This window comes from Loxodonta africana, chromosome 12 (assembly GCF_030014295.1).
Source record: "Loxodonta africana isolate mLoxAfr1 chromosome 12, mLoxAfr1.hap2, whole genome shotgun sequence".
Taxonomy (NCBI): domain Eukaryota; kingdom Metazoa; phylum Chordata; class Mammalia; order Proboscidea; family Elephantidae; genus Loxodonta; species Loxodonta africana.
In genome coordinates, this window is record NC_087353.1 from 92,305,786 (window position 1) to 92,331,894 (window position 26,109).

General features: G+C 47.9%; 1 protein-coding gene across 8 annotated transcripts in view; it reads right to left on the bottom strand.

The window, feature by feature from the left end:
* Positions 1-26,109, bottom strand: part of MAD1L1 (mitotic arrest deficient 1 like 1) — a 492,384-nt gene that overhangs the window by 137,595 nt on the left and 328,680 nt on the right. For 7 of the 8 annotated variants that reach the window (XM_064295955.1, XM_064295956.1, XM_064295957.1 and 4 more), the window contains one exon: positions 23,134-23,341. In XM_064295955.1, the coding sequence (XP_064152025.1) occupies positions 23,134-23,341 (208 nt within the window). Of the gene's footprint in view, positions 1-23,133; positions 23,342-23,434; positions 25,358-26,109 lie in introns of those variants that run through there. The other variant, XM_064295958.1, reaches the window with a different exon arrangement.

Genomic DNA, 26,109 nt, shown 5'->3' on the forward strand with positions numbered 1-26,109 from the left:
TCCGCAGAGCTTCACCCTCCTCCAGGCTCAGAGTGGCTTCCTCCCTGATGACCCCAGTCCCACCCGTGAGAGGTACAGGGTGATGAGTGCCTCTGAGCACTAGACAAAGGCCCTGTCATGCTGAGATGGGACAGTTGGCAGGGGCTCCTACAAGAGCAAACATGGTTGCCCAGGGCTCACTGAGGAAAGGCTCGTCTCAGAATGAGAGCTCAGGACAATCCCAAGATGCAGCTTCCCAGAGTCCTGGTAGTTCTTGACCTTCTGGAAGGTCAAGAGGTTCCTTGGCTAGAGCCAGAGCTCGTGGCCCAAAAGGGTCAAAGAGGCCACAAGAGTTGGGAGAGTTCAGAGAGAAGATGGGTGACGTATGTGAGCCCATGCTTGTCTGATGGGAAGACTCTCTTGGTAAATGTGTGCACGCCTGCATGCCTGTGCACACGTGTATGTGTCTTCCATGCACCCACACACAGATTTGTGTATGTGTGGATGTATCAGCATGCCTGCTTCACATGTGTGCACATGTATGTGATATGTGCATGTGTGCTCTCAATCATATTTCTGTCTGTCGGACAAATGTATGTTCTTGTGTCTAGCCTGCATACACACCTGACGTGTATGTAATATAAGCATGTCTATGTTTGTGAGTGTGCACTTGTGTATACACACACATGAATACACACATACACACGCTCTCCCTGCACCCATCAGCCAGCTGTCGAGCCCTGCTCTCAGAATGACTCAGCCCTGAACAAAGGTACCAGCTCCAGGCGGAGGGTTTTACCCAGGCAGCCAGGCGGAAGCAGATTATATCTGGCAGGGGAACATCAGACCCGCACTGTGGGCGGTTTTGCTGGTGCCTCCAGCGTGGCCTGGGCCCGGGAAGGAGAATATGAGGGGCCCAACTCCAGATCACAGAGGAACACATACAGAGGAGGGAGCAGGTTTGTGCCCAGAGCTGGGGACAGGCCCACACCAGTCGGGGAAGGTGTTGGGAGGCTGACTTCAGTTCAAAGTGAGGAGGACTCCCCAACTTAGGAGTGAAGCTATGCAATGGGAGGGGGAGCATTCAGGAGGGGAGGAGGGGGATTCAACCAGGATACCACCCGGCCACACAACCCTTCCTGGAGAAGGCTCTCTGAGTCCTGGGGGGCTATGAGTCCTCCTGTCCTCAGTTCACAGCAGCCCGGCAGGCGGCACCTGCCCACTCTCAGAAAATGTCAGTGGGGCCAGGGTGTATGCATGTATGTGAGCGTGTGTGAGCGTGTGCATGTGCGTGAGCGTGTGTGAGCGTGTGCATGTGCGTGAGTGTGGGTGTGAGCGTGTGAGGAGACATCAGTTGGGCAGCCCTGGACCCCAGCCTGACTCTCCTCAGCTGGGTCTGTTATCTGCCCTCTCTGACCATCAGCTCCTGCCCACCTGAATGGCAGAAGACTAGAACCTGCTTATAGGATTGGGGCTCCAATCAGATGACGCGTCCAAAGTGCTCAACACTAGGTTTGACAAATGATCGTGAGTGCTGTTCAGTTTAAAGCTGAAAAAGCTCCCCAAACCGGACAAGAACCAAGAGGAAATAGTAGGTATAGCCAGGGCCCTAGGATTAGGAAGGTTAGGGAGCTTTTCTCTATTTTTACTGCATCGTCTCTTCAATGAAAACCACGCTCATTTCCCTGTGCTGTCTCCCTCCTGCTTTGCCCAGACAAGGGCCATCACGCACCCTGCACAAGAGTGAGGCCTGGCGGTGGCTCTCACCCTCCATTGTGCCCGTGTGGGCATCCTGGGCTGGGTTCATATTTAAACACAATGAGCCACCAAGTTAAAAACATCAGTTGTTTCAGCCAAGCACCCATGTGCCTTCCTACCCACCTGTCTCCAGTGACTGACCAGTAAACCTCCATCATGTCTGTTCACCGCAGTACCATGGGCCTAGCACGCAGGCGGTGCTCAGAAATGCTGGCTGGGGAGATGCTGGCTGCGTGAGTCACCACCGTGTCATGGGTTGGATGGTGTCCCCGATAAAGAAGTAGAGTCATTGAAGACTTTATCAGTTAGGTTAACATGAGGTCACACTACAGTAGGGTGGGTTCTAATCCCACAATCGTGGTGTCCTTATAAAAGAGGAGAAGAGACACAGAGACAGTGGGAAGATGGCATGTGAAGATGCACCCACGAGCCAAGAAACGCCAAAGATTGCCAGCTGTCTCCAGAAGCTGGGAGAGAGGTATGGAACAGATTCTCCCTCAATCCTCAAAAGGAATCAACACCACTGATATCCTGATCTCCGACTCTCAGGTTCCAGAACTGTGAGACAATGAATTTTTGTCCTCATAAGCCCCTAAGTTTGTGGTACTTCGTTATGGCTGCCCCAGGTCAGTCAGACAACGGGCTTCCAACCAGGTCTCAGGGGCTGCCAGGGCAGCAGCACAGAGCCACTGGGCCCATGACCTGGATAAGGACAGATGGGGAGGGGCCATCCCAGATATCCTGGCCACACAGGGGCCAAGCTGGGCCTTAGACCTGGGCCTCGGCACCCTAATGCCAGTGCTTTTCCTGTGCAATTTCTTCGGTTTACTTCCCCTCTCTGCACAGGTAACTGACAAGGACCCATGTTGAAAGCGCCTCTTTGCCTCAAATCGGCCAGAGGCTTCCAGTTTAGCTGCCCACCCCACCCCCGCCTCAAGGAGACACCAAGAAGGACAGTGCCATCTCCCTCCACTCCATCTCCTCTGCCCCTGCACCATCTACAAACCCAACGACTAAATTACACAAGTTCTTACAGCTCCAATTAAACACCTAATTGATGGTGTTGCCCTTTATTACCTGACACTCAGAACAAACAAACAGCGTAGAGAGGCAGTCTGCGACACACAGTAATTACGGCGCCAGTCATGCTCCTCATGCCCACTGTGGGGGAGCTGCGGGGACAGCTGCACCCCATACGTGGGCTCTCCTCAACTTGGCTTCCCAGGTCTGGCCACCCTGAGAATGCAGCACCATGATGGGCTGCCCAGAGTGTATGCAGCCAAGGTTCTTGGGCTCCTGGGATCAGCCTGCCACAATCACTGCTCTTGGTCTGGGGGGTCCTGAAGCCAGTCTGCCCTGGCTCCTCCTCCCGAGCTAAGTTCCTGTGGCCTGTTCTCCTTTTCCCTGTTGGGCTCCTCTCCCGCACACAGTGGGATGCTGACCTTGCAGGGCCAAGGCAAGTACACAGATGGCTTGGACAGGGGCTTGCTTGTCTAAGCCTCACGTGTCACCCCTGGCTTTTGGCAAGTTCAGACTCAAGAGACGGTGCAGACTCAACATCGGCACCTTCTCTCCTGCGGCTCTGGACAGCTCTGACCAGCAGCTTCTTCGGCCTATCCACCCATCCTTCCATTTATCCACCCATCCATTTATCCACCCACCCATCCACCCATCTGTCCATCCGTCCATCTGTCCATCCATCCACCCATTTATCCATCCATCCACCCATCCGTGCCCATTCATCCATGCACTGTGCTGGGCACTAGTGATACAGCAGTCTCACAGGGGCCAACTGACGGTGAGGCCACAGCAGTACAGGGAGACAACAGCTCCCACAGCAGTACAGGGAGACAACAGCTCCCAGAGGTGCCCCGAAGCCTCTGACTCCAGCTTTTCCTGTATTTCTCTTTCCTCATTTGTCCCCCCTCCCTGGGGGGGAAGCAGGCTCTCCTAAGCTCTCCTGCCACCAAAGGGTGGCTGATCTATGAGATGTCCATTGACGTGCTGCCTAGCTACTATGACAAGGAAGCATGGAAGAAGAACATCCTGCGTGTGCAGACAGCAGATGCATTTCAAGCAGAAGCCACAGTTAGGAGGAAGACAGAGACCCACACTTATGACCTCAGGACGGTGCAGACCTGGGATCCAAGCCTGGCTATACAGCAGAACAACTGAGTCCACTTGCACAAAATAGATGATGGGAGGAAAGGGGCTTCCAGGCCCAACAAGATGGTGTAGATGATTTCCCTGTTCCTCCCCAATAAATAGAGCTTTTCTCGCTAGTTGCCATTGAGTTGATTCTGAATCGTGGTGGCCCCATGTGCGCAGAGTAGAATTGTTCCATAGAGTTTTCAGGGCTGTGACCTTTTGGAAGGCGACAGCCAGGCCTGTCTTACGAGATGCCTCTGGGTAGGTTCAAACCTTTCCAACTTTCCCGGTAAAAGATGAGTCCTTAACTGCTTGTGCCACCCAGAAACTCTAAATACAGCTATAAACCCTGGAAATAATGCGAGAGGCGCTCAAAGGAGAACTTGGAAGGGTGAGAAGAGGAAGGTGAGGTGGTAGTAGTACCCAAAGGCAAAAGGGAGCCTGGACCAGTGTTTCCCGATTCCATCCAGCAACAGAAGGCAGCCCAGATGGGCTCATTCCTCCCCGACCAAACAGCAGCCCCCAAGCCAAGCACTGGCAAAGGGGCTTGATCAAGAGCTTGCTTACGCCAGGGTAAGTGCCCCTTCCATGTGGGCCTGGGCAAGGGGCTCTGGTCACATTGCGCTGTGCCTGGGAAGTCCCTCTGTCCCTGCAGGCACAGGCTGTCCCCTCCCACCATAACACAAACATTGCAAAGCTGAAAATTCTCCCACCGTACTAATTTATACTCTAATGTAATTTCAATAAAAACACAAAACCTCAATGGATTTTTCCTGAACTTAAAGTAATTCTAAAATTCATTTAGAATAATAACCAGGTAAGAAAATCCTTAAATGATAATAATAAAAAAGAGTAATGTCTTGCTCTATGTCACATATTAAAGTATATTTTAAGGCTATAATTACTGAAAGTATGGTACAGATAAATGAAATAAAAGGGGAAAAAACCTCAATAGATTCTATTAGGTATAAGAATTTAATAAAGAGGAAGATAAATCATAATCTATGGAAAAAAGATTATCTGATAAATGGTACTAGGACAATTGTTTAGTGATCTGGGAAAAGATCAATTCAGATCTTGACCTCATATCACACACCAAAATAAGTTCCAAGTAGATTAAATCTTTAAATGTAAAAAATAAGCAAAAAAAAAAAAAAAAAAAACCCAGAAGAAAAGAGAATTATTTATCAAATCGCTACAGAACTTTCTAAGCTTAAAAGTAATAGAATTAACAGACTTCAAAAAAGTTAAAACTTTCTACACAAAAAATTACAAATAAGAACTAAAAGTTAAACTTTTACACAAACCAAATTAAACAATAGATAAAGAGGCCATGGCCATGACAAGACAATTCTGAAAAGAGGAAATAAAAATATTCCTCTGAATTAATAATCAAAGCAATGCTCATTAAAATGAGATACCATTTTTATTTAAAACAAAAAAACTGTAAGCAGTAAAATGAACATTTTTTGGGTGTATAACTCCATAGGTTGAATACCTGTACAGACTTCTGTGACAACCACAATCAGGACTCAGAACAGTTCCATCACCTGGAAAAGCCCCCCAGTGCTCCCCTCCCTTTGACACACACTTTGTCACACTCCCCACCCCAGCCCCTGGCAACTGCTGATCTGTTCTCTGATTTACAGTTTTGACCTTTCCAGAATATCATCTAAAGGGAACCAAATAACATGTAGCCATTTGAGGCTGGTTTCTTTTCCGCAGCACAGTGCCTCTGACATTCTCCCACGCTGTTGTGTGCATCCATCGTTTTTTTCCTGCTGAGTAGTACTCCATTGTACAGATGAGCCACAGTTGGCTTATCCATTCAGTTAAGGGACATTTGGGTTGCTAACAGCTTTTGGTGACTATGAATAATGCTGCTATAGAAATTCAGGGGTTGTGGATGTGGGAAAGATGGAGAAAGCAAATTTGACCCTGGAGGCAGCTACGAACTCTAGACAGAATGCATGGAGCAGCCCACTGTGGCCCTGAAAAGTGGAAGACAAGGAAGGGAACTAGAATTCACTGTATCACCAAACTGCCATGAGCTTCCTGTTTTTTGGATAGGAACTGCACTAAACCTATGGATCACCTTTAGCTGAACTGACAGCTTTACTACGTTAAATCTTACAATCCATGAACATGGTATGTCTCTCCAGTTATCTGGGTCTCCTTTGTTTTCTTGCATCAGTGTTTTGTAGTTTTCTGTATATAGATCCTGTACATATTGTGTTAGATTTACAAATAGGCATTTCACCTTTTTTTTGGGCAAACAGAAATGGTGTTTTTATTTTCAGTTTCCACATGTGCGTTGCTAGTTTATAGAAGTACAATTGATTTTTGTGTTTTGATCTTGTGTTCTGTGACACTGCTGAACTCACTTAGGTTTTTTGTTTTGGTTCTTTGGGACTTTTTACATATACAATTATGTCATCTGCAAAGAGGGAAAGTTTTATTTCTTCCTTTCCAGTCTGTATGCCTGTTATTTCCTTTTCTTGCCTTATGGCACTGGCTAGGACTTCCAGCACTATGTTTCGTAAGGGTAGTGAAAGCAAACATCTTTGCCTTATTTCTGTTCTTAAGGGAAAGTATCCAGTCTTTCATCATTAGGTATGATATTAGGGGTAAGACTTTTGTAACTGCGCTTTGTCAAGTTGAGGAAGTTCCCTTCTATCCCTAGTTGGCTGAGAATTTTTATCATGAATGGGTTCTGAATTTTGTCACATGCTTTTACCTGATTTACATGATTTGATCATATGATTTTTCTTTTTTAGCCTGCTGATATGGTGGATCGCATCCATTGATATTTGAATATTAAACCAGCCTTGCATTCCTGAAATAAACCCCAGTTGGTCATGTTCTGTAATTCTTTTTATACACTGCTGGGTTCATTTTCATGAGGGTTTTTGTGTCTATGTTTATGAGAGATATTGGTCTGTAGTTTTATTTTTTACCTTTTGTCCTATTATAGGTTTTGAAATTGGGGTGATACTTGCTTCATAAAATGAGTTTGGAAGTATTCCCTTCTCCTCTATTTTCTTGAAGAGACTGTGTGGAATTGGTGTTAATTCTTCTTAAGTGTTTGGTAGAATTCTCCAGTGAAATCATCTGGGCCTGAAGATTTCTTTTTTGGAAGCTTTTTAGCTATGGATTCATTTCTTTAATAGCTATATGACTATGCAGATCATCTATTTCATGTTGGGTGAGATTTGGTAGTTTGTGTTTTGAGTTTCCCGTTTTTTTTTTCTTCCACTCTGGCATTGCCCAGTCTGTACTCAAAAGCAGCTTAAAGCAGAACATCAGCACTGGGTGCAAATAAAGAGAGTATTGAGAGAAGCTCTCGCTTTCTGGTCTGTAAGGAAAGTGGAAGAAATCCTGTTTTTTTTTAACCTTGTTTTTTCATTCTCTTACCTCCTGTTGTTGTGTGCCACTGAGTCGATTTCGACTCATAGCAACCACACGTGACAAAGCAGAACTGTCCCGTAGGGTTTCCTAGGCTGTAATATTTACCGGAGATCGCCAGGTCTTTCTCTTCCTTGGAGCCACTGGGTGGGTTTGAACCACCAACCTTCCAGTTAGCAGCTGAGTTCTTTAGCCATTGCACCAGCAGAGCTGCTTTCTTACCTCCCAGCATTGGGCAATTCTGCAGAGGTGCAGCTGGAGTGGGCAGATGTCTAAACCCTGTGAGGGACCCTTCTCTGGCCACAGGCTCTGTGATCTTGAGTGTGGGGTGAATCCCTGTTGTATTTTCTCTTTGCACTACCGCTGGCGCTAGCCTCATTGTGGTTGCAGTGGTGGGAGGTGTGCAGCAGAGCAGGAATCAAGAAGTCCTAGACTTCTGGCCAAGTCTGTGTAGGGGGCTCTCAGGTCGCCAGAAAATGCTGGAGAGACCACAGAGACAGAATCATAGAGAGTGATCCCATAAAGTGATATATGAGTCCCTAAAACATGTGCCACATGCTATGAGAACTGAACTGTGGGCTAGGCCACTGCCCAACTCCCATCTGACCCTTGCATAGCACGTTAGACAGGTCCAGATAGCACAGCAAAGGCTTTGAAAACAAAAAGAAAAAGCATCATGAGCATGGTGGGTTTATCTCAGGAACGCCAGGCTGGTTCAATATTGGAAAATTCAACACATAATCCCTGTACTGACATTCTAAAGAAGAAAACCACAAGATCACATCAAGTGATGCAGAAAAAGCATTTGACATAATTCAGCATCCATTCATGATAAACACTCTCAGCCAACTAGGAAGGGAAAGGAACTTCCTCCACAAGAAAAAAGGGCTTCCACAACAGTCCTATAGCTAATATCCTCCTTAATAGCAAAAGGCAGGATGATTTCTCCTAAGATCAGGAACAAGGCAAGCACGTCCACACTCACCACTCCCATTCAACATTATACTGGAAGTCCTAGCCAGGGAAATAAGGCAACAAAATAAAATGAAAGCCATACAGATGTAAGGGGAGAAATAAAGCAGTCCCTATTGACAGATAGTACGATTGCAAAGAACAAAGAAACAAGAACAACAAACAAAACAAAAATTGCAAAATCCCTCCTAGAATTATTAGTAAGTTTAGCAAGGTCACAGAATGCAAGTCCAACACAAAAATCAGTCGTATTTTTATATGCTAGCAATGAATAATGGAAACCACAATAAGCAAAAGAAAAACACAATAGTGTCAACAAAAACCCAATGCAATATTTTAGTATTATTTCTAATAAAACATGTATTGGGTACATGTGTGCTGAAAGCCACAACATGCTTGTGATAAAAACGAAAGAAGATCTAAATGAATGGAGACACATACCATGGTTATGGATTAGAAGACTAATAGTAAAGACACGAATTCTCCCCTAACTGATCTACAGGTTTAATGGAACTCCAATCAAAATCTCTAGGACTTTTTTTTAGATATAGACAAGCTGATTCTCAAACTTATAAGCAAAGGCAATGGGAATAGAGGAGCACAAACAATTCTGAATATGAAGCATAACGAAGAGAAATTATGCTATCAATTTTGAGGCTTACTGTAAAGCTACAGTCATCACGACAGAGTGGTATTAGCGAAGGGGTGGATGCTTAGATCAGTGGACCAAAATGGAGAGTCCAGAAATAGACCCACATAAATTCGGCCAAATGATTTTTGACAAAGGTGCTGTCTTAGTTATCTAGCGTTGCTATAACAGAAATACCACAAGTGAATAGCTTGAACAAAGATAAATTTATCTCCTCGCAGTAAAGTAGGCTAGAAGTCCAAATTCAGGGCATCAGCTTCAAGGCAAGGCTTTCTTTCTCTGTTGGCCTTCTCCTCAGCCTTCCCTCAGACTAGGAGCTTCTCTGCACAGGAACCTTGAGTCCAAAGGACACATTCTGCTTCCCGGCAATGCTTTCTTAGTGGTAGGAGGTCCCCAACTCTCCGCTTGCTTCCCTTTTCTTTTCTCTCTTGTAAGATAAAAGGTGGTACGGGCCACACCCCAGGGAAACTCCCTTTACATTGGACCAGGGGTGTAACCTGAGCAAAGGTGTTACATCTCACCCTAACCCTCTTTAACCAGAGGCAGAGATTGTAACACAGGAAAATCACAAAATGGAGGACAACCACACAATAATGGGAATCATGGCCTAACCAAGTTGACACATATTTTTGGGGGACACAGTTCAATCCATGACAGGTGCCAATATAATTTAATGGAGTAAGGATAGTCTGGAGGCAGTGGCGGTTCAGTGGTAAAACTCTCACCTTTCATGTGGAAGACCTGGGTTCAATTTCCAGCCAATACACCTCAAGAGCAGCAACCAATTCACCAATTGTCTATCAGTGGAGACTTGTGTGATGTTAGGACAGACTAGGAAGAAAGGTCTGGCAACCTACATCTGAAAATCAGCCAATGGAATTTCTTGGATCACAAAGGTCCAGTCTGTAATCATGGGGATGGCACAGGACTGGAGGGCATTTTGTTCTGTTGTGCATGGGGTCACCATGGGTGGGGAGCTGACTCAACGGAAACTAAGAACAACAAGGATAGTCTTTTCAGCAAATAGTGATGGAATACTTGGATGTCCATATGCATAATAAATAAAAATAAAACAAAACAAAGAAGTACCTCAATGTAAATCTCATACTACACACAAAAATCAACTCAAAATAGGTCATAAATTTAAATGTAAAATGTAAAACTAAAAACACTTTTAGGAGAAAACATAATAAACCAATCTTTTTGACCTGTGATTAGGCAGAATTCTTAGATCTGATGTCAAAAGCATGACTTAGAAAAGAAAAACTGATAATTTCATCAACATTAAAAATGTTTGCTCTCTCAGTGTTTTAACAAATGGTGCTGGCAAAACTGGATGTCCGTCTGCAAAAAAATGAAACAGGACTGATACCTCACACCATACACAAAAACGAATTCAAAATGGATCAAAGACCTAAATATAAAAGCAAAAACTATAAAGATCATAGAAGAAAAAACAGGATCAATGCTAAAGGCCCTAGTACATGGCATTAACAGGGTACAAACCATAACAACACACAAACTCTAGAAAATAAGCTAGATAACCGGGATCTTCTTTTTTTTTTTTTCTAAAAATTAAACACTTCACTGCTCATCAAAAGACTTCACTAAAAGAGTATGAAGAGAACCCACAGACTGGGAAGAAAATTTTAGCTATTACAAATCCAACAAAGGTCTAATCTCTAAAACCTACAGGAAAATCCAACACCTCTACAACAAAAAGACAAATAATCCAGTTAAAAAATGGGCAAAGGAAATGAAGAGACATTTTGCCAAAGAAGACATTCAAGCAGCTAACAGACACAGGAGGAAGTGCTTGCCATCACTCACCATCAGAGAAATGCAAATCGAAACCACAATGAGATTGCATCTCACCCCAACATTACTGGCTAGAATAAGAAAAACAGAAAAAAACAAATTGTTGGAGAGGCTGTGGGAAGATTGGAACTCTTATGCACTGCTGGTGGGAATGCAAAATGATACAGTCATTTTGGAAAATGATATGGTGCTTCCTTAGAAAGCTAGAAATAGAAATACCATAAAAAACCCAATCCAAACCCAGTGCCGTCGAGTCGGTTCCGACTCACAGCAACCCTATAGGACAGAGTAGAACTGCCCCATAGAGTTTCCAAGGAGTGCCTGGCGAATTCGAACTGCCGACCCATTGGTTAGCAGCCATAGCACTTAACCACTATGCCACCAGGGTTTCCAGAAATACCATATGATCCAGCAATTCCACTCCTAGGAATATACCCTAGAGAAATAAGATCCATCACATGAATAGACATGTGCATATCCCTGTTCACTGCAGCATTATTCACAATAGCAAGAAGATAGAAACAACCTAGATGCCCATCAACAGATGAATGGTACATACACACAATGAGTACTACATAACAATAAAGAACAATGATGAATCTGTGAAGCATCTCACAACATGGATGAATCTGGAGGGCATTATGGTGAGTGAAATAAGTCAATTACAAAAGCTCAAATATTGTATAAGATCACTACTATAAGAACCCATGAAAAGGTTTACACATAAAAAGAAACAACTTTTGATGGTTATGAGGGACGGGAGGGATGAGGATTGAAAAACACTTAATAGACAATAGATATGTGGTAACTTTGGTGAAGGGTAAGACAGTACACAACACTGGGGAGGCCAGCACAACATGTACAAGACAAGATCATGGAAGCTCCATAGACTCATCCAAACTTTCCGAGGGACTGATTTACTAGGATGAGGGCTGTGGGGACCATGGTCTCAGGGAACATCTAATTCAATTGGCATAATATAGTTTATAGAGGATATGTTCTACATTCTACTTTGGTGAGTAGTGTCTGGGGTCTTAAAAGCCTGTGAGTGGCCATCTAAGATACTCCACTAGTCTCACCCCTTCAGGAGCAAGGAAGAATGAAGAAAACTAAAGACACAGGGAAAGATTAGCTCAAATGACTAATGGACTACAACTACCATGGTTTCCGCCAGACTGAGTCCAGTACAGCTACATAGTGCCAGCTACCACCACTGACTGCTCTGACAGGGATCACAAAAGAGGGTCCCGGACAGAGCTGGAGAGAAAACAGAACAAAATTCTAACTCACAAAAAAAGACCATACTTACTGGCCTTGAGACTTGAGAAACTCCAAGAGTATGGCCCTCGAATACCCTTTTAGCTCAGTACTGAAGTCACTCCTGAGGTTCACCCTTCAGCCAAAGATTAGACAGGCCCATAAAACAAAATGAGACTAAAGGGGCACACCAGCCCAGAGGCAAGGACTAGAAGGCCAGAGAAGATAGGAAAGCTGGTAATGGGGAACCCAAGGTTGAGAAGGGAGAATGTTGACATGTCATGGCGTTGTTAACCAATGTCCTGAAACAATAGGTGTACTAACTGTTTAATGAGAAGCTAGTTTGTTCTGTAAACCTTCACCTAAAGTACAATAAAAAAAAAAAAAAATTGCTCTGTGAAAGACACTGCTAGAAAATGAAAATCCCAGGCACAGACTGGGAGAAAATATTCGTCATTTACACATTTGACAACCTGTATCTAGATGTACAAAGAGCTCTCAAAATTCACTACTAAGAAAGAAAACAATCCAAGTAAAAAATGGGCAAGAATCTTGAACAGACACTTCACTCAGAAGGATATGTGAACAGCAAACTCGCCCATAAAAAGGCAATTCGTGTTCAGGAAATGCACGTTAAAACCAGGACAAGTGACTACACGTGTGAGAATGGCTAAAACAAAAGGCAACCCCAAGTGCTGGCACGGTGCAGAGTTGCCGGAACTTGAACCCTGCAGGCGGGGTGCAGAAGCATACTGCCGCTCAGGGAACAGCTTCTTATATAGTTATGCGCTTACCACGTGAACCAGCAGCCCCACTTCTGTATTCACTGTACGGCCATGAGAACTTATGTCCAGACAGAAACTGCGACTTAAATGTTTCTGCCTCCAGTTTTCTGCAGTTCATACTTATCCAGGAGTGGTCAGACCCTCTGCTATGGCTTGGGTTCCAATGTTGGCTGTTTCCCTTCCTTTGCCCCTCCCCCCCATACCAATCCAGCTCCCCGTGGGTGAGAATCTGGTCCCCAAGCCTTCAAACCTCCTGTGGCTGCCACCCTCCTGGGTCTTACCCTCCTCTTCCTCTCAGGAAGTGACATGGAGCCTGGCCCACCAAGGGGGGGACAGAAAAGTCCGCTTCTCTAAAGCCCCTTGTTATGGATTGAATTGTGTCCCCACAAAATATCTGTCAACTTAGCTAGGTCATGATTCCCTTATATGATTGTCTACCATTTTATCTTCCGATGTGATTTCCCTATGTGTTGTAAATCCTATCACTATGATGTAATAAGATGGATTAGCGGCAATTATATTGAGGTCTACAAGATTAGATAGTGTCTTAAGCCAATCTCTTTTGAGATATAAAAGAGAGAAGTGAGCAGAGAAACATGGAGACCTCATACCACCAAGAAAGCAGTTCCAGGAGCAGAGCTCGTCCTTTGGATCTGAGGTTCCTGCACTGAGACGCCCCCAGACCAAGGGAAGACATGCATCACAAGGACCTTCCTCTAGAGCCAAAAGAGAGAGAAAGCCTTCCCTGGAGCCAGCACCCTGAATTCACATGTCTAGCCTACTAGACTGTGAGAGAATAAACTTCTCTTTGTTAAAGCCATCCATTTGTGGTATTTCTGTTATAGCAGCACTAGATGACCAAGATACCCTTCCACTGCTTGGCCACCCTGGCTGGGGTGGTGTGTCCTGCCAGAGCACGGATGTCTAGGGCCCATAGCTCCCCAAGACACCCTGCCTGGACTGCAGGGACTGGCACTGCTGAAGTTGGTGCAGAGACGGGGGCTCTCCCTGCCAGGGTGCTAGCTTGCCTGGAGTTGCCGGCCTGGGTGCTGCCTTTCTCCTCTGTCCTGCTGATGAATGGAGGAGCCTCCACTGCGTGTGGCTAGGTGTCCACAGCCGCTGCTGCCACCAAAGGCTGCCAGGGCGCTCAGTGCACTTAAGGGGCAGATGGACCCCACTTCTTGGCCCGGGAGTTTGCAGCACCCTGGGGGGCCACACTGGCCGAACACCAAGCCTGGAATGCCTGGGGTGGTGACAATGCACAGATTCCCAGATGTGGCACCTCTTCCCAGGTGCCTCCCTGGGCTGCGGGAGCCTCTGAGACCCTGGCCACCTGCCTTCTGGGGGTGGAGGACAGCATGGGAGGCAGGTGCCTCCTGGTTTAGGAACAAGGGTGTGGGCCTGGGCAGCGTTTTCTGGTTGCCTGGCGAGTGTGGAGCGGCTCTGCCCTGGGGGCTGCCCTGGATCTCATCAGGGTCCCCCAAGGCCCTTATGTGGGGATGCAGGAGCAAGCACGGAGCACAGGGCAACAGCCTATCTCCTCAGTGAAGGGGGTCAGCACTGGGAGGTGAACAGCTGAGCGGGGCACCCCCTGCCTGCCCACCTTCTCACCTATCTCATCACACCCCATTTTACAGATGAGCAGAGGCGGTGGCGGGGAGGTGGCAAGGCTGACTTGGCCCAATGCATGAAGGAGGCAGGGGTTGAAACGCCACAGCACTCATTCAGACCCGCCGCCTTATCTGTGTCCATGGCTCTGGGTGCCCAGCAGGCTTGTCGCCCAGGTACTTCGGCAACCCCCGCCCCCTGCCCATGCTTGGCCTGGTGGCCTGTGAGGGCTGAGTCCCTGGTCTGGGGAGGCAGCACATGAATAAATGGAGAAATGTACATTGCAAGTGAAACCAGGAGAAGCCACCCCTGTGCCTGCCTCAGTACCTAGCAGCAGGCAGGGAGGTTCTGATTGGCCCTCAGGCCCTGGCCTCTTATCTGGGCACTGGCCTCTCCGAAGTACGGGATCCTTCCTCCGGACACAGAGGCCCAGGCTGCAGAGATGCCCCAATTGGGGCCAGCTCCCTCTGCCCTCTTCCCCCGGCACCTGCACAGTCAGCCGCCGGGCAGTGACAAACCTGATCGCTTTCAGCCTGTCACTCTGACAAGATCAGATGATTTTAATATTACTGTATTTCCTAATAAAACTATAATTAATAATTTCCCTGGCCCAGCTGGCTTGGTAGGGGGCCCTCAAGGAGTCAGGATCCTTGTGGGGAGACTGAGTTTTCTGGAGCCCTGGGCCCTTGGTATGGAATCCCTGAGTGAGGCCTTCATCAAAGAAACCAGGAAACTCACTCAAGGATGAGCTTCCTACTTAACCTTCAACTCGAAGGTATGGGAGAATGGATGGCCCCCTCTCCCAACCCCCTGCTGCAAATGAACTAGCTGCCAGGGGCAGCTCTGAAATACTGCCCTGAAATACTGAGGCCATATCTTGACATGTGGGGGGCGGGGGGCAGTGCTGAGATGGAAGGGGGTACCAGGATGGGGGGGGCACCAAAGCAGAAAGAGGCAGTGCCAGGATGGAGAGGTGGTACCAGGGTGCATGGTGCCAAAATGAGGTGGTGCCTGTGGGGTGGAGCTCGTGGGTGAGTGGCACCAGAAGGCCCCCAGTCCCCCTCCCTGATGAGTCTTTGGGACCCCAGCGCCTCTGGCTGGGAGTGACACAAGCCCAGGGTCCTGCAACTAAGACTACAATGAGGACTACGACTAGGGAGGTGAGCCTGTGCCTGGGGCTATAGCCTAGCGCCCTGAACAGATGTGAGAGGCTCCGGCGAGGGTGGTTGCTGAGTCATGGCTATGCTGGAAGTTCCTGGTGTTCAGGGCAGAAGGAAATACAGGTGCCTCCACAGCCCAGGACTAAATCACTACATTCCGTCTACCGGTGTCCAAGAGCCATAGCACCTGGCCTGGCATCTGGCGAGCTCCCTCTAGGGGGTCACGGGCACCCTGCATGGAGGATGAGGTAGCCTGGTGGCATGGCCACCGGGGACCCTGGGCTGCAGTTGGATGGAGGGCCTGGGTGGGTGACTCTGGGGAAGCTCCTTGGCCTCTCTGAGCCTCCATGACTTCACTTGCAAAGTAGAAGGAAGGCCCAGCTGACAGATACAAGTGACAGTCAGGGGTATTTTGTATAAGCTGTGCAAACACATGGCAGGAGGCTAGAAGGAGCTCCAGGCTGCAGGCCCCACAGCGATCTCAGCGCTGCACCTGCACCTCCTGCAGCCAAATCCTCACGGGACTAGCCCAGCCAGCTTCTCCCTGGGAACCCTCACCTCAATATCCAGACGAGTGACCTGGTGCAAACACCTTACCACCTCCCTGCCCCAGGGAAGGCACCAGGGCTCCTTACTCCTCCTTTCCCTCCTACCACTCCTTCTCAGAGAGCAACACTCACCATGTGCCCCACTCTACTCCATGGCTGTGGGCCTGCCTGTCCTCACCTCCGCAGTCCTCCCACTGCCTCCCCCGCCCCCACCCCCGCAGGAGACTCACTGGCTCCCCAGTGCCCCAGGCTGAGGTACCGGCTCCTCAGCAGAACTGGGTCCCGCCACCCTTTAGCAAGCTGGACTTCAGCTGTTATTTAATTATTTACTTATTTTTAAATCTTTACCAGTCAGTCCAGTTGCCATGGAGTCAGCCTGAATCATGGTGACCCCATGTGTGTCAGGGTACAACTATGCTCCATAGGGTTTTACATGGCTAATTTTTAAGAAGTAGATGGCCTCTGGGTGGACTCAAACCCCCAACCTTTCAGCTGCAGCCAAGCATGTTAACTGTTTACACGACTCAGGTAGCCCTTTTATCTTTAGTCATTGTTGTAATGAGAAATTCATATGCACATATTTTAAAGCGTCCAAGAACGCGGTAGGCTCCCGCACCTCTGACGGCCATGCCTTCTCCCCAGGCAGTCACTTTCACCTCTTTAAGCCAATCATTTTGGTGTTAACGCCCCTTCTCTAAAGGGCCTGTCTGTACTGCTGCTTCTCCAGGGAAGAGGAGGATTTAGTTCTTCTTCCCCCAGCCCACTACACGCGTCTCCTTTCTATCGCCACCCTTACATTATTCGCATCACTCTGCTCACATGAGCATTCAGTAATGTCTTTGTTGTTTGCTGCTATCCAGTTGGCCCCAACTCATGGTGACCCCTTGTACATCCAAACGAAATGCAGCCCAGTCCTGCACCATCTTTATGATCAGTTGTGGATCGGACTGCTGCGATTCATAGAGTTTCCACTGGCTGATTTTGAGAAGTAGATCACCAGGCCTTTCTTCCAAGTCTTAGTTTAGAAGCTCACTGAAACCTGTTCAGCATCCTAGCCACATGCAAGCCTCCACTGACAGACAGGTGGTGGCTGCACGTGAGGTGCATTGGCTAGATATTGACCCTGAGTCTTCGGCATGGAAAGAGAGAATTCTACCACTGAATCAGCACTGCACCTTTCAGTTCTATTGTTGTTGTTAGATGCTGGTGAGTCGATTTCAACTCATGGTGACCCCATGTGACAGAGTACAATGGTCTCATAGGGTTTTCTTGGCTGTAATCTTTACAGGAGCAGGTCACCAGGTCTCTTCTCTCGTGGAGCCGCTGAGTGGCTTTGAACTGCCAACTTTTTGGTTAGCAGCTGAGCGCTTAACCATTGAGTTACTAGGCTGCTTATATGATTATTAAGACCATGTAAATGCTATTCAGACTTGTAGCAATGGCCCATGTAGCAAACTATCAGTACTTGTCATTTTTTGCATAGCTTTTCATTTTCCCTGTAGCTAATAATTGTCTTATTTTTCTATTTGGTTAGTTTTCTATTTGATCATTACTAACTCAGCCACATCCTCATTGCTACTTGTCTAAGTTGGAGCCTGTGGGTGGCAAACATAAAAAGGTAAGAAGTATGTTTGGGACACTGTGATAAAGGAGGAGGATTTGTGCAGCCAGAAGCAGCAGGCCAGGGACTAGGACATCCATGTCTCCATCAGCCCATCTGGGCGCAGAGGTGTGGAAGGCTCTGGTCCAGATCTCCTTTCAAGACATTCTGACCCTTAAAGGTTCTGCCAATTTCACCTTTCTGAAGAAGTCCCAGAACCTTCTGATCAGCTCTAACCTACACCAGTTGCTCTCAAGGCTTGCTGTCCTGGGGTCTCCTTTCACTCCTCTCCTAGGGTAAAGCTCCTGTTTTCCATATTTCATGTCTTCTTTCATGGTTCACTCCCTTGTTTTGCTGGAGCACATCCTCCACTAGCTGAGAAAGAGCAGATGGAAGTAAATTTATTAAGATGATGAATATATGAAAATGTGCTTAATTCTTCCTTCAGTCTTTACTGAGAGTTTAAGTAGGCACAGAATTCTAAGTCACAAATAACTTTCCTTTGGAAAATGCTCCATGGCTTTCTAGCTTCCAGTGTTGCTGTAGAGAAGTATTAAGCCATTCTGATTGCTGATCCTTTGAGGACAGACCTATTTTTTTTCTCTCTAGAAGTTTACAGGATCTTCTCTTTGTTCCCAGTGTTCTGCAGTTTCACGATGATATATATCGGACGGTCAGTTTGTTTTCATCCAATGAAGGACCCACTGAGTATTTAGCACAATACAGAAGGCCATTACTTCATTCTCTGAAACGTTCCTGGAATGATTTCATTTAAGTTTCCTCTGTTTTCCCCTTCTGGAGCTCCTTTCATCCAGATATTGGGCCTCCTGGGCTGATCTCTAATTTTCTTACCTTTTCTCTCCTGTTTTTCATCTCATTGTCTTTTTGTTTTATTCTTAAACTTTCTCAATTGCATCTTATTAATCAGATTTTTCTTATAAATCAATTTGATCTTATAAATTTGATCTTATAAATTCTATTTAGTTTTTCATTTAACTCTCAATATTTTTAATTTCCAAGGGCTCATTTTTGCTCTCTGAAGGTTTTCTTTTTTTAAAATTTAAGTGTCCCGTTCTTGTCTTGTTGAAATATCTTTTCTTCTACCTCTGAGAATATTCATGATAAAATTTTAAGGGAGATTTCTTCTCTCTGATGGCCTGTTCCCTCCAAGTTACATTTTCTACTTGTTTACTTTGGTCTTCGTCTTTCATGCCAGAGGCCCTTTTTTCAGATGCCTGAGAACCCTGATAAATTAGGGTTCCTCATAATTAGGAGTGGGGCTTTAGAAGGCACACGGGGATCTCTGAGCAGGAGAAGAAAGCTCATCCCCAGGAGGTTTCACCATGGTATGATCTGGTACAGCTGCTCAGCTGGGGACCCCCCAATGTCGGTGCCTTTAGGTCTGTCTTCTTAGGCTGCTCAGAACCTCCAGTGAAGAGCCTTCTGACTTCCTGCCCAGAGCGTGTACCCTTGACCACAGTGTCTGAGCATGATCACGGAAGAGGCTTGGGCAGGACAGGGGGGAGTTCAGGGACTCTGGGTTCCCATTCAGCTCTCTGCCCTAAACTGTGTCTTGCTTGCGGTGCTCTGACACACTCTGTTCAGAGCAGTGGCTCACAAGCCTAAGTCGGCATCAGAACCACTACAGGGCTTGTTAGCACGGACTACAGAAGGTCTGAGCCGAAGCCCAAGAATTTGCATTTCCAGCACATTCCAGGGTACTGCTGCTGCCAGTCTGGGGGCCCCACTTTGAGAATCACTGCTCCATAAGAAGTAATCCCTGTTGTTTCTAATTTTTCTTTTTGTTGGGGATGGGGGAGGCAATAGTCCACTGCAGAGAGCTGGGTGGAAAATCTAGAAACTGGCTGTTCCTCAGTTAAACTCTGGACTAGCCACCTAACCCTTCTATTTCAGCCCACAGTCCCCCTCCCTCAGTGCTGCCTCTGGTTCCCAGGCCTGCAAGGAGTTCCACACACAGATCAGATTGGCTCCTGGCCCACCCACTGCCAGCTCAGAATCCAGCTTTCTGGAATCTGCTAAGTCATTTAGTCACTCATCCGTCCACTTTCCAGATATCAAAATGTTTGCTGTGTATTCTCCCTTTCTTTGTAGGTTTAAGTCTTTAAAGATCCCCTGGGCTGTGATTTTAGAGGGGTCTCAGGAAAGGGGGCAAGCAGACGTATGAGCTCACATAGCCCTTGCTTCTGGGTGCCCATGGTCCTTGCCTGCCCTTCTCACCTTCATGCATGGCCACTGTCAATGGATAAAGCTGCTCTCACTGCTTCTCTGCCCATGCCTGGCCACCCTGGTTTCCAAGTTGTGAGGGCCATGAACAATACGAGTTGGATCCTGCCTGCGGTGAACTCTCAGAAAGAACCAGAGTACCTGACTGAGCAGTGACCTGGGCCAGGAAAAAATACACCAAACACCTGACTCATGGTAACATCAGTTGGAACCCATTAACTAGTACAAAAACAACCCCATCCATCATAGATCAGACCCGTTTTTTTCCTGGGTCTCCTGCACGTATCCTTGCATATAAGCACTAGCTGTATAAACACATGCCCTGCACCGCTCTGGGCGGGCCTCTACCCAGGTGACACTTGATGCTTCGAGGTCTGTTGAGAGAAACTTGGCACCAAGCTCTGTCTGTGTTGTTGTTGTTGTTAGGTGTCGTCGAGTCAGTTCCGAATCATAGCAACCCTATGCACAACAGAACGAAAACACTGCCCAGTTCTGCGCCATCCTTACAATCGTTGTTACGCTTGAGCTCATTGTTGCAGCCACTGTGTCAATCCATCTCATTGAGGGTCTTCCTCTTTTCCGCTGACCCTGTACTTTGCCAAGTATGATATCCTTCTCCAGAGCCTGATCCCTCCTGACAACATGTTCAAAGTATGTAAGACGCAGTCTCGCCATCCTTGCTTCTAAGGAGCATTCTGGTTGTACTTCTTCCAAGACAGATTTGTTCGTTCTTCTGGCAGTCCATGGTATATTAGTTCCCTAAAGCTAGATCTGGTCAGCCTTGCTTTTTCCACCTCTTTTTTTTTTAATCCGACCTGTGCCCCTTGGAGCCTCTCCTGCCACTGGTCCAGTGGAGTGTGACACCACTGAAGTCAGATGAGACGCACTCCTGAGGTTCAAGGCCAGCTCCTTCCCTTGGGAAGCTCCTTGGTGCTGCCCCCCCGAGTGCTGCAGAAGCACCTTCTCCAAGTTCCTCTGGCTGATCCCTCCTAGCACTGCCACATGGGCTGTCCCCTCTCCAGGCTCAGGGCTTCCCTGGGCCTTGCTCACCCCCTCCAGCCCAGGGCCAAGCAAGCCTTCCTGGATAAACGCTCGACAAGCCTTCCTGGATAAACGAGGAAACAGGCAAAAGAGTAGGGGGCTGGCCTCTCATATCTGAGGATAGCAAGGGGCCCCTTCTGTGAGCCCGTTACAGAGTAAAGAGTCACCTAAAAAGGTCCACACAGACAGCCTGAGGTGGGAGAGGATGCCGCGGCTAGAAGGAGGACTGGTGGGAAACAGGAAATCTGGCCTTCCAGCTCAGGGTGATGAACAGGTGGGATTCCAGATGCTGGTGGCGGGCTCTGGAAGGGCCCAGCACTGCCATCACCTGGAGTGTGGCCCTTTGACAGCACCCTTGCCCTTTACTTAGAGCTTTGGGTCCCAACTGCACCTGAAGCATGGGCTCCAGCGGGAGGAGAGTGCATGGCTGCCTGCCCCCAGCCCCCCTGATGCCACCATCCACACTGCTGAGCAGGGTGACCTTTGCTACTGAGCCTGGACTTGGCCTGAGAATCCCCAGCCTGGCAGTTTGGCCGCCAGTGCCATCCATCAGCCTGGCACTGAGAGGAAATCCATTTGCCGCCCCAGGAAGAGCTGCCCTGGAGGTCTCCCTGCTTTAATGGGCTGGACTCTGGGGCTCTCTCTATCGGCCAGGGGCCTCTAATGAGAGCTTAAAAGGGCAAGGTGGACAGAATGCAGAAGTATGAGGGCCACTGGGTTGGGGAGAGAGCAGAGCAAGTCCTCTGAGGCCAGAGGCTAGGTTTCCAGCTCTGAGGGGCCTTCATGGTCGAGCCAGGGGTGTTCCGTGCTCCACCTCAAAAGCAGGATGGGGTCTGGGGGTGAAGAGAGCTCTGCTCCAGGCACTGTTTAGTCACATTTCTTACTGCGCCTTCACGCTCTGATCTACACAAGGTGGGCAGGATCCTAAGGGCCACAGTAAGGTGCTAGACATAGGTTAAAAAAAACATGAACTCTGAACACATCAAGATGGGACACGCTGGGTTTGAGATTTGGAAACAGTGTGTGGGTGTGTGTGTGTGTGCAGGAGAGTTTATGCACATGCACGTCCTCACGCACAAAGGCACACACGCATGCACACACTCACGCAGATGCACATAGGCACACGTGTGTGCAAAGGGAAGGGACCTGGCTTGACCCCAGTCTTTACCACCGGGACAGGGCAGAGAGTAGCATTCCCAATATGATCAGGGGAATCATTACAAGAGGGTCACTGGCCCCCTGCCCCAAATCGGACACCTGCAGGGGCAACATCCCTGCCTTCCTCATGGGATGTAGTGACAAGGACCTGGAAGGAAGTGAGAAATGGTTTGGAGAATGAGAAGCAATACAGACGCAAGATGCAAATGTCAAGAAAAGAGCAGCCAACAGTCCCAAGTCCAGACGGCCCTGCACGTGTCCCCAAGGGCGAGGCCAGAGGTCACCAGCAAACACAGAGTTGGGGTTGCGTTCGTCTTTTCCCCCCATCTGCCAACGTGGCCTCTACCAGTAGACAGGCCTGAGGGGCCCCCCAGCCCTGCATCTCCCCGGGGTCCCTCCCTCTGCCACTGCAGTGCAGACACTCCCCAGGTAGCACTCACAACTGTGACACTGCCCAGGCTGTGGACTGGAAACCAACCCCAGCTGTCACTACATTAGGTGACAATCGCCCACTCCCAAAGCTGAAACTTGATTGACAGACCCGGAGTGCAAAGAAGTAAGGGCTTCCCAGCGCCTCCCGAGATGTGAGAGCGCCCCAGGCTCCGGGAAATGCTCTCTGATCAGTGAGAGATGGTGCCTGTTCGCATGGCGTATTGGGTTTGCTCAGGATTAATGGGGCGCATAGAAACTGATAAATGGCGTTAATTTGTTTCAGGGTCAGCCAAGATCTCAGCGGCTCACTGCTCGGCTGCAGCCGAGTTCTTTCCTGCTGACAAGACCGGTCTGCACACCCCAGAGGAAATGCCATGAGTCCCCTGGCTGTAGGGACCAAGAGATGCTGTCATAGGCCCCTGTCACAGGCTTGGCCACCCTGTAGGGGAACAGGGGTCTCCTTCCACTGTCACAGCCATGCAGGTGTCACTGAGGACGGACAGATGGATGGGCAGCAGTCATCGGGGGTGACCTGCCCACTGGTTGCCAGGACCCTGGGGAGAGTGCCTACCTGCCACCTCCTTGGCAGACGGCAGACCTGCAGTGCCTTCGAGGTCAGCGGGGACAGCGCCGCCCCGCTCCAAGGTGTGCACCAGCTCGCGCAGCCGCTCACACTCCTCCTGCAGCTGCACCTGGTTCTCACGGAGCCGCTGCCGGGCCGCACTGGCCGGGTTCATGCGCAGGTGCAGCACCTTGGTCCGGCTCTGGTCATAGTCACCCTGCAGAGAGACAGGCATGGGGTCACCAAGGCTGAGGAACAAACCCACACAGGAGAGAGCACACAGGGGCTTCCAAGCCTGGTATCCATCCAGCCCTGCTTGTGCAGGATCTGCTGGCAGTGGGGACAGGTTCAGCACCAGGTTCTGGTGGTGGGTGTGGGCCTTAGGGTCACCTCCTGACAGGTGTGACTCAACCCTGGGGGCTCTGGGCTCCTCATCAATTGTGGGCAAAGCTGCTGCCACTTACCTGGCAGAGCTGTTGTGAGGAATAAACGGGGGAGGGGAGACAAAGAGGAGATCCCACTAAAGAAGCCAGACTTACTGGACCCATTGAGACTAGAGGGCTTCCCAAGACTATTGCCCTGAGATACTTCAAAAAGTAAAGGATGTCACGCTGCAGTACTGCACTCCTTTAAAAAATTACCCATACAGACCAAACAGACCACAGTTACTTACTCTAAAGCATGGATGAGAAGGCTGGGGGGTAGTGAGACTAAGTTCACGGAAACAGAACAACTAGAAATAATGAGAACGATAATATAAACCGAAGAATGTAACCAATAGCATTGAACGTTAGGTGTAGAAATTGTTGAATGGGAACCTGTTTTGCTATGTATACTTTCAACAAAAAGAGCATTAAAAAAAAGAAGGAAAGGCCCCACGAACACCTGGCCTGCACCACTGATGAACTCAATACCCACGAGGCCCCTTCTCTTTGTCTTCTTAAATACCAGCTGTAAAACCAAACTGTGGTGGAAGCCTCTTTAAAATGCACTACACTTTTAAACACTCTGCTGGCAATATTCTCAGGTTCTGGACCCTGCTGCTATGGGCTATGGTCCCTGGGATGCCACATCGACCCTCGGTCTGAAAGGTTTTCAGAGAGGCCTGTGGACTTTAAAAATAACAATGACCTTCATTTTTAGAATGGCTTTAGGTTTACAGAAATATTGTGAAGGCAGTGCAGAGGGTTCCCATATACCCTGCACCCAGTTTCCCTCTGTTAGCATTTTACACGGACACCCTGGTGGCCTAGTGGTTAAGTGCTACAGCTGCTAACCAAAAGGTCAACAGTTTGAATCCACTAGGCGCTCCTTGGAAACTCTATGGGGCAGTTCTACTCTGTCCTATAGGGTCGCTATGAGTCGGAATCAACTCAACAGCAATGGGTTTGGCACATCTGTTACAATAATGAGCCAATATTGATCTGTTATTATTATCCAGGGTCCATGCTTTCTTCAGGTTTCTTTAGTTTTTACCTAAGGCCCCTTTTCTGGCCCAGGATCCATCTGGATCCCATGTCACACTTACTCATCAAGTGTCCTTAGGCTCCTCTGGGCTGGTACTCAAAGTCAGTGTGAAAGGGTACAGATAAAGGGAGGAGATAGAAGGGCCCATGTGGTAATGGTCAGAGTTGGAGACATCAGTGTGAAGTTACTTAGTTCAATACAGATAAAGATTGTTACACACGGAAATATTTAGGGATATGTGCACATACACGGGCTAATCTACATACAACTAATCTTTTAGCTGACGGGGCCTAGAAGCAACAATACCCCAACAACAACGAGAAATTCTAGCAGCACATCTCGGTTTCTAAACACCATTCTCCAAGAAAAGGAACTAGGGTTCCTTGGAGGAGCCCTGGTGGTACAGGAGTTAAGCACCCAGTGGCTCCACAGGAGAAAGACCTGGTGATCTGCTCCTGTCAAGATCGCAGCCTAGGAAACCCAACGGAGCAATTCTACTCTGTCACACAGGGTCACATGAACGGACACAGGACTTGGCCTAGCCCAGCACTGACTCCCCTTCTGCCTGACCACAGGGATCTGCTTAACGGGTGGATTTAGGACCCAAGCTGGGCCAATCACAGCTCTTCCCTGAGGTTTTATATTCAGACGCTGGGGAAGGGAAGCCTTCTTTTTCTATTGAGGCTGCTGGCTGAGATGATGACGCTCTGAAGCTGCTGGTGTCTATGTTCCCATTTCTTCCCTTCCCAGCCTGGACGAAGCCCACCTGCCATGGAGAAAGACAAGGTCAAACTAGAGACTGAGAGTGAAGGAGGTCTGGCGTAATGATGAGTGTTTAATAAATGGGTGTTGAAGGGCCTAAAATTCACACGAAAGAAGTTTAGCTTAATTAGTAAAGAATGTCTACCTTAACCATTGTACTCTTTTAAAGAGCTAGCTATATGGGATCAGATTGATAATAACAACTCAAAAGCTTACTTAGGAAGCTAAGGGGGCAGTGGCCGTACGTTAACGTTGGAGAAATAATTCAGAAAAGGAGGGTAAGAATGGTTGCATGACTTGAAGAATGTAATCAGTGTCACTGACTTGTACGTGTAGAAATTGCTGAATTGGTGTGTGTTTTGCTGTGTATATTTTCAACAAAAACAACAAAAATAAATTATTAAACAAACAAACAAACAAAACCCCACAGGCTAAGACTAGCCATGGCAATCCTGAAGGAGAAGAACCAAGCTGGAAGACTTACCCTACCAGATATCATGACATATGATACATCTGTGGTCATTAAGAGTACAGGCTGGAGCAAGGACAGACAAACTGACCAAGGGAACACAGAGTTCAGAAACACACATCTATAGTCACCTGATTTATGACAAAGGAGACACAGCAGTGCAGTGGAGAGGATGTTTTTCTCAATAAATGGTGGAAGATCAACTGCAAACCCATATGTTCTTGATCTTGACCTCACACCATACACAAAAACTAACTCCAAAGAGAATGCAAATATAAATATAAAAG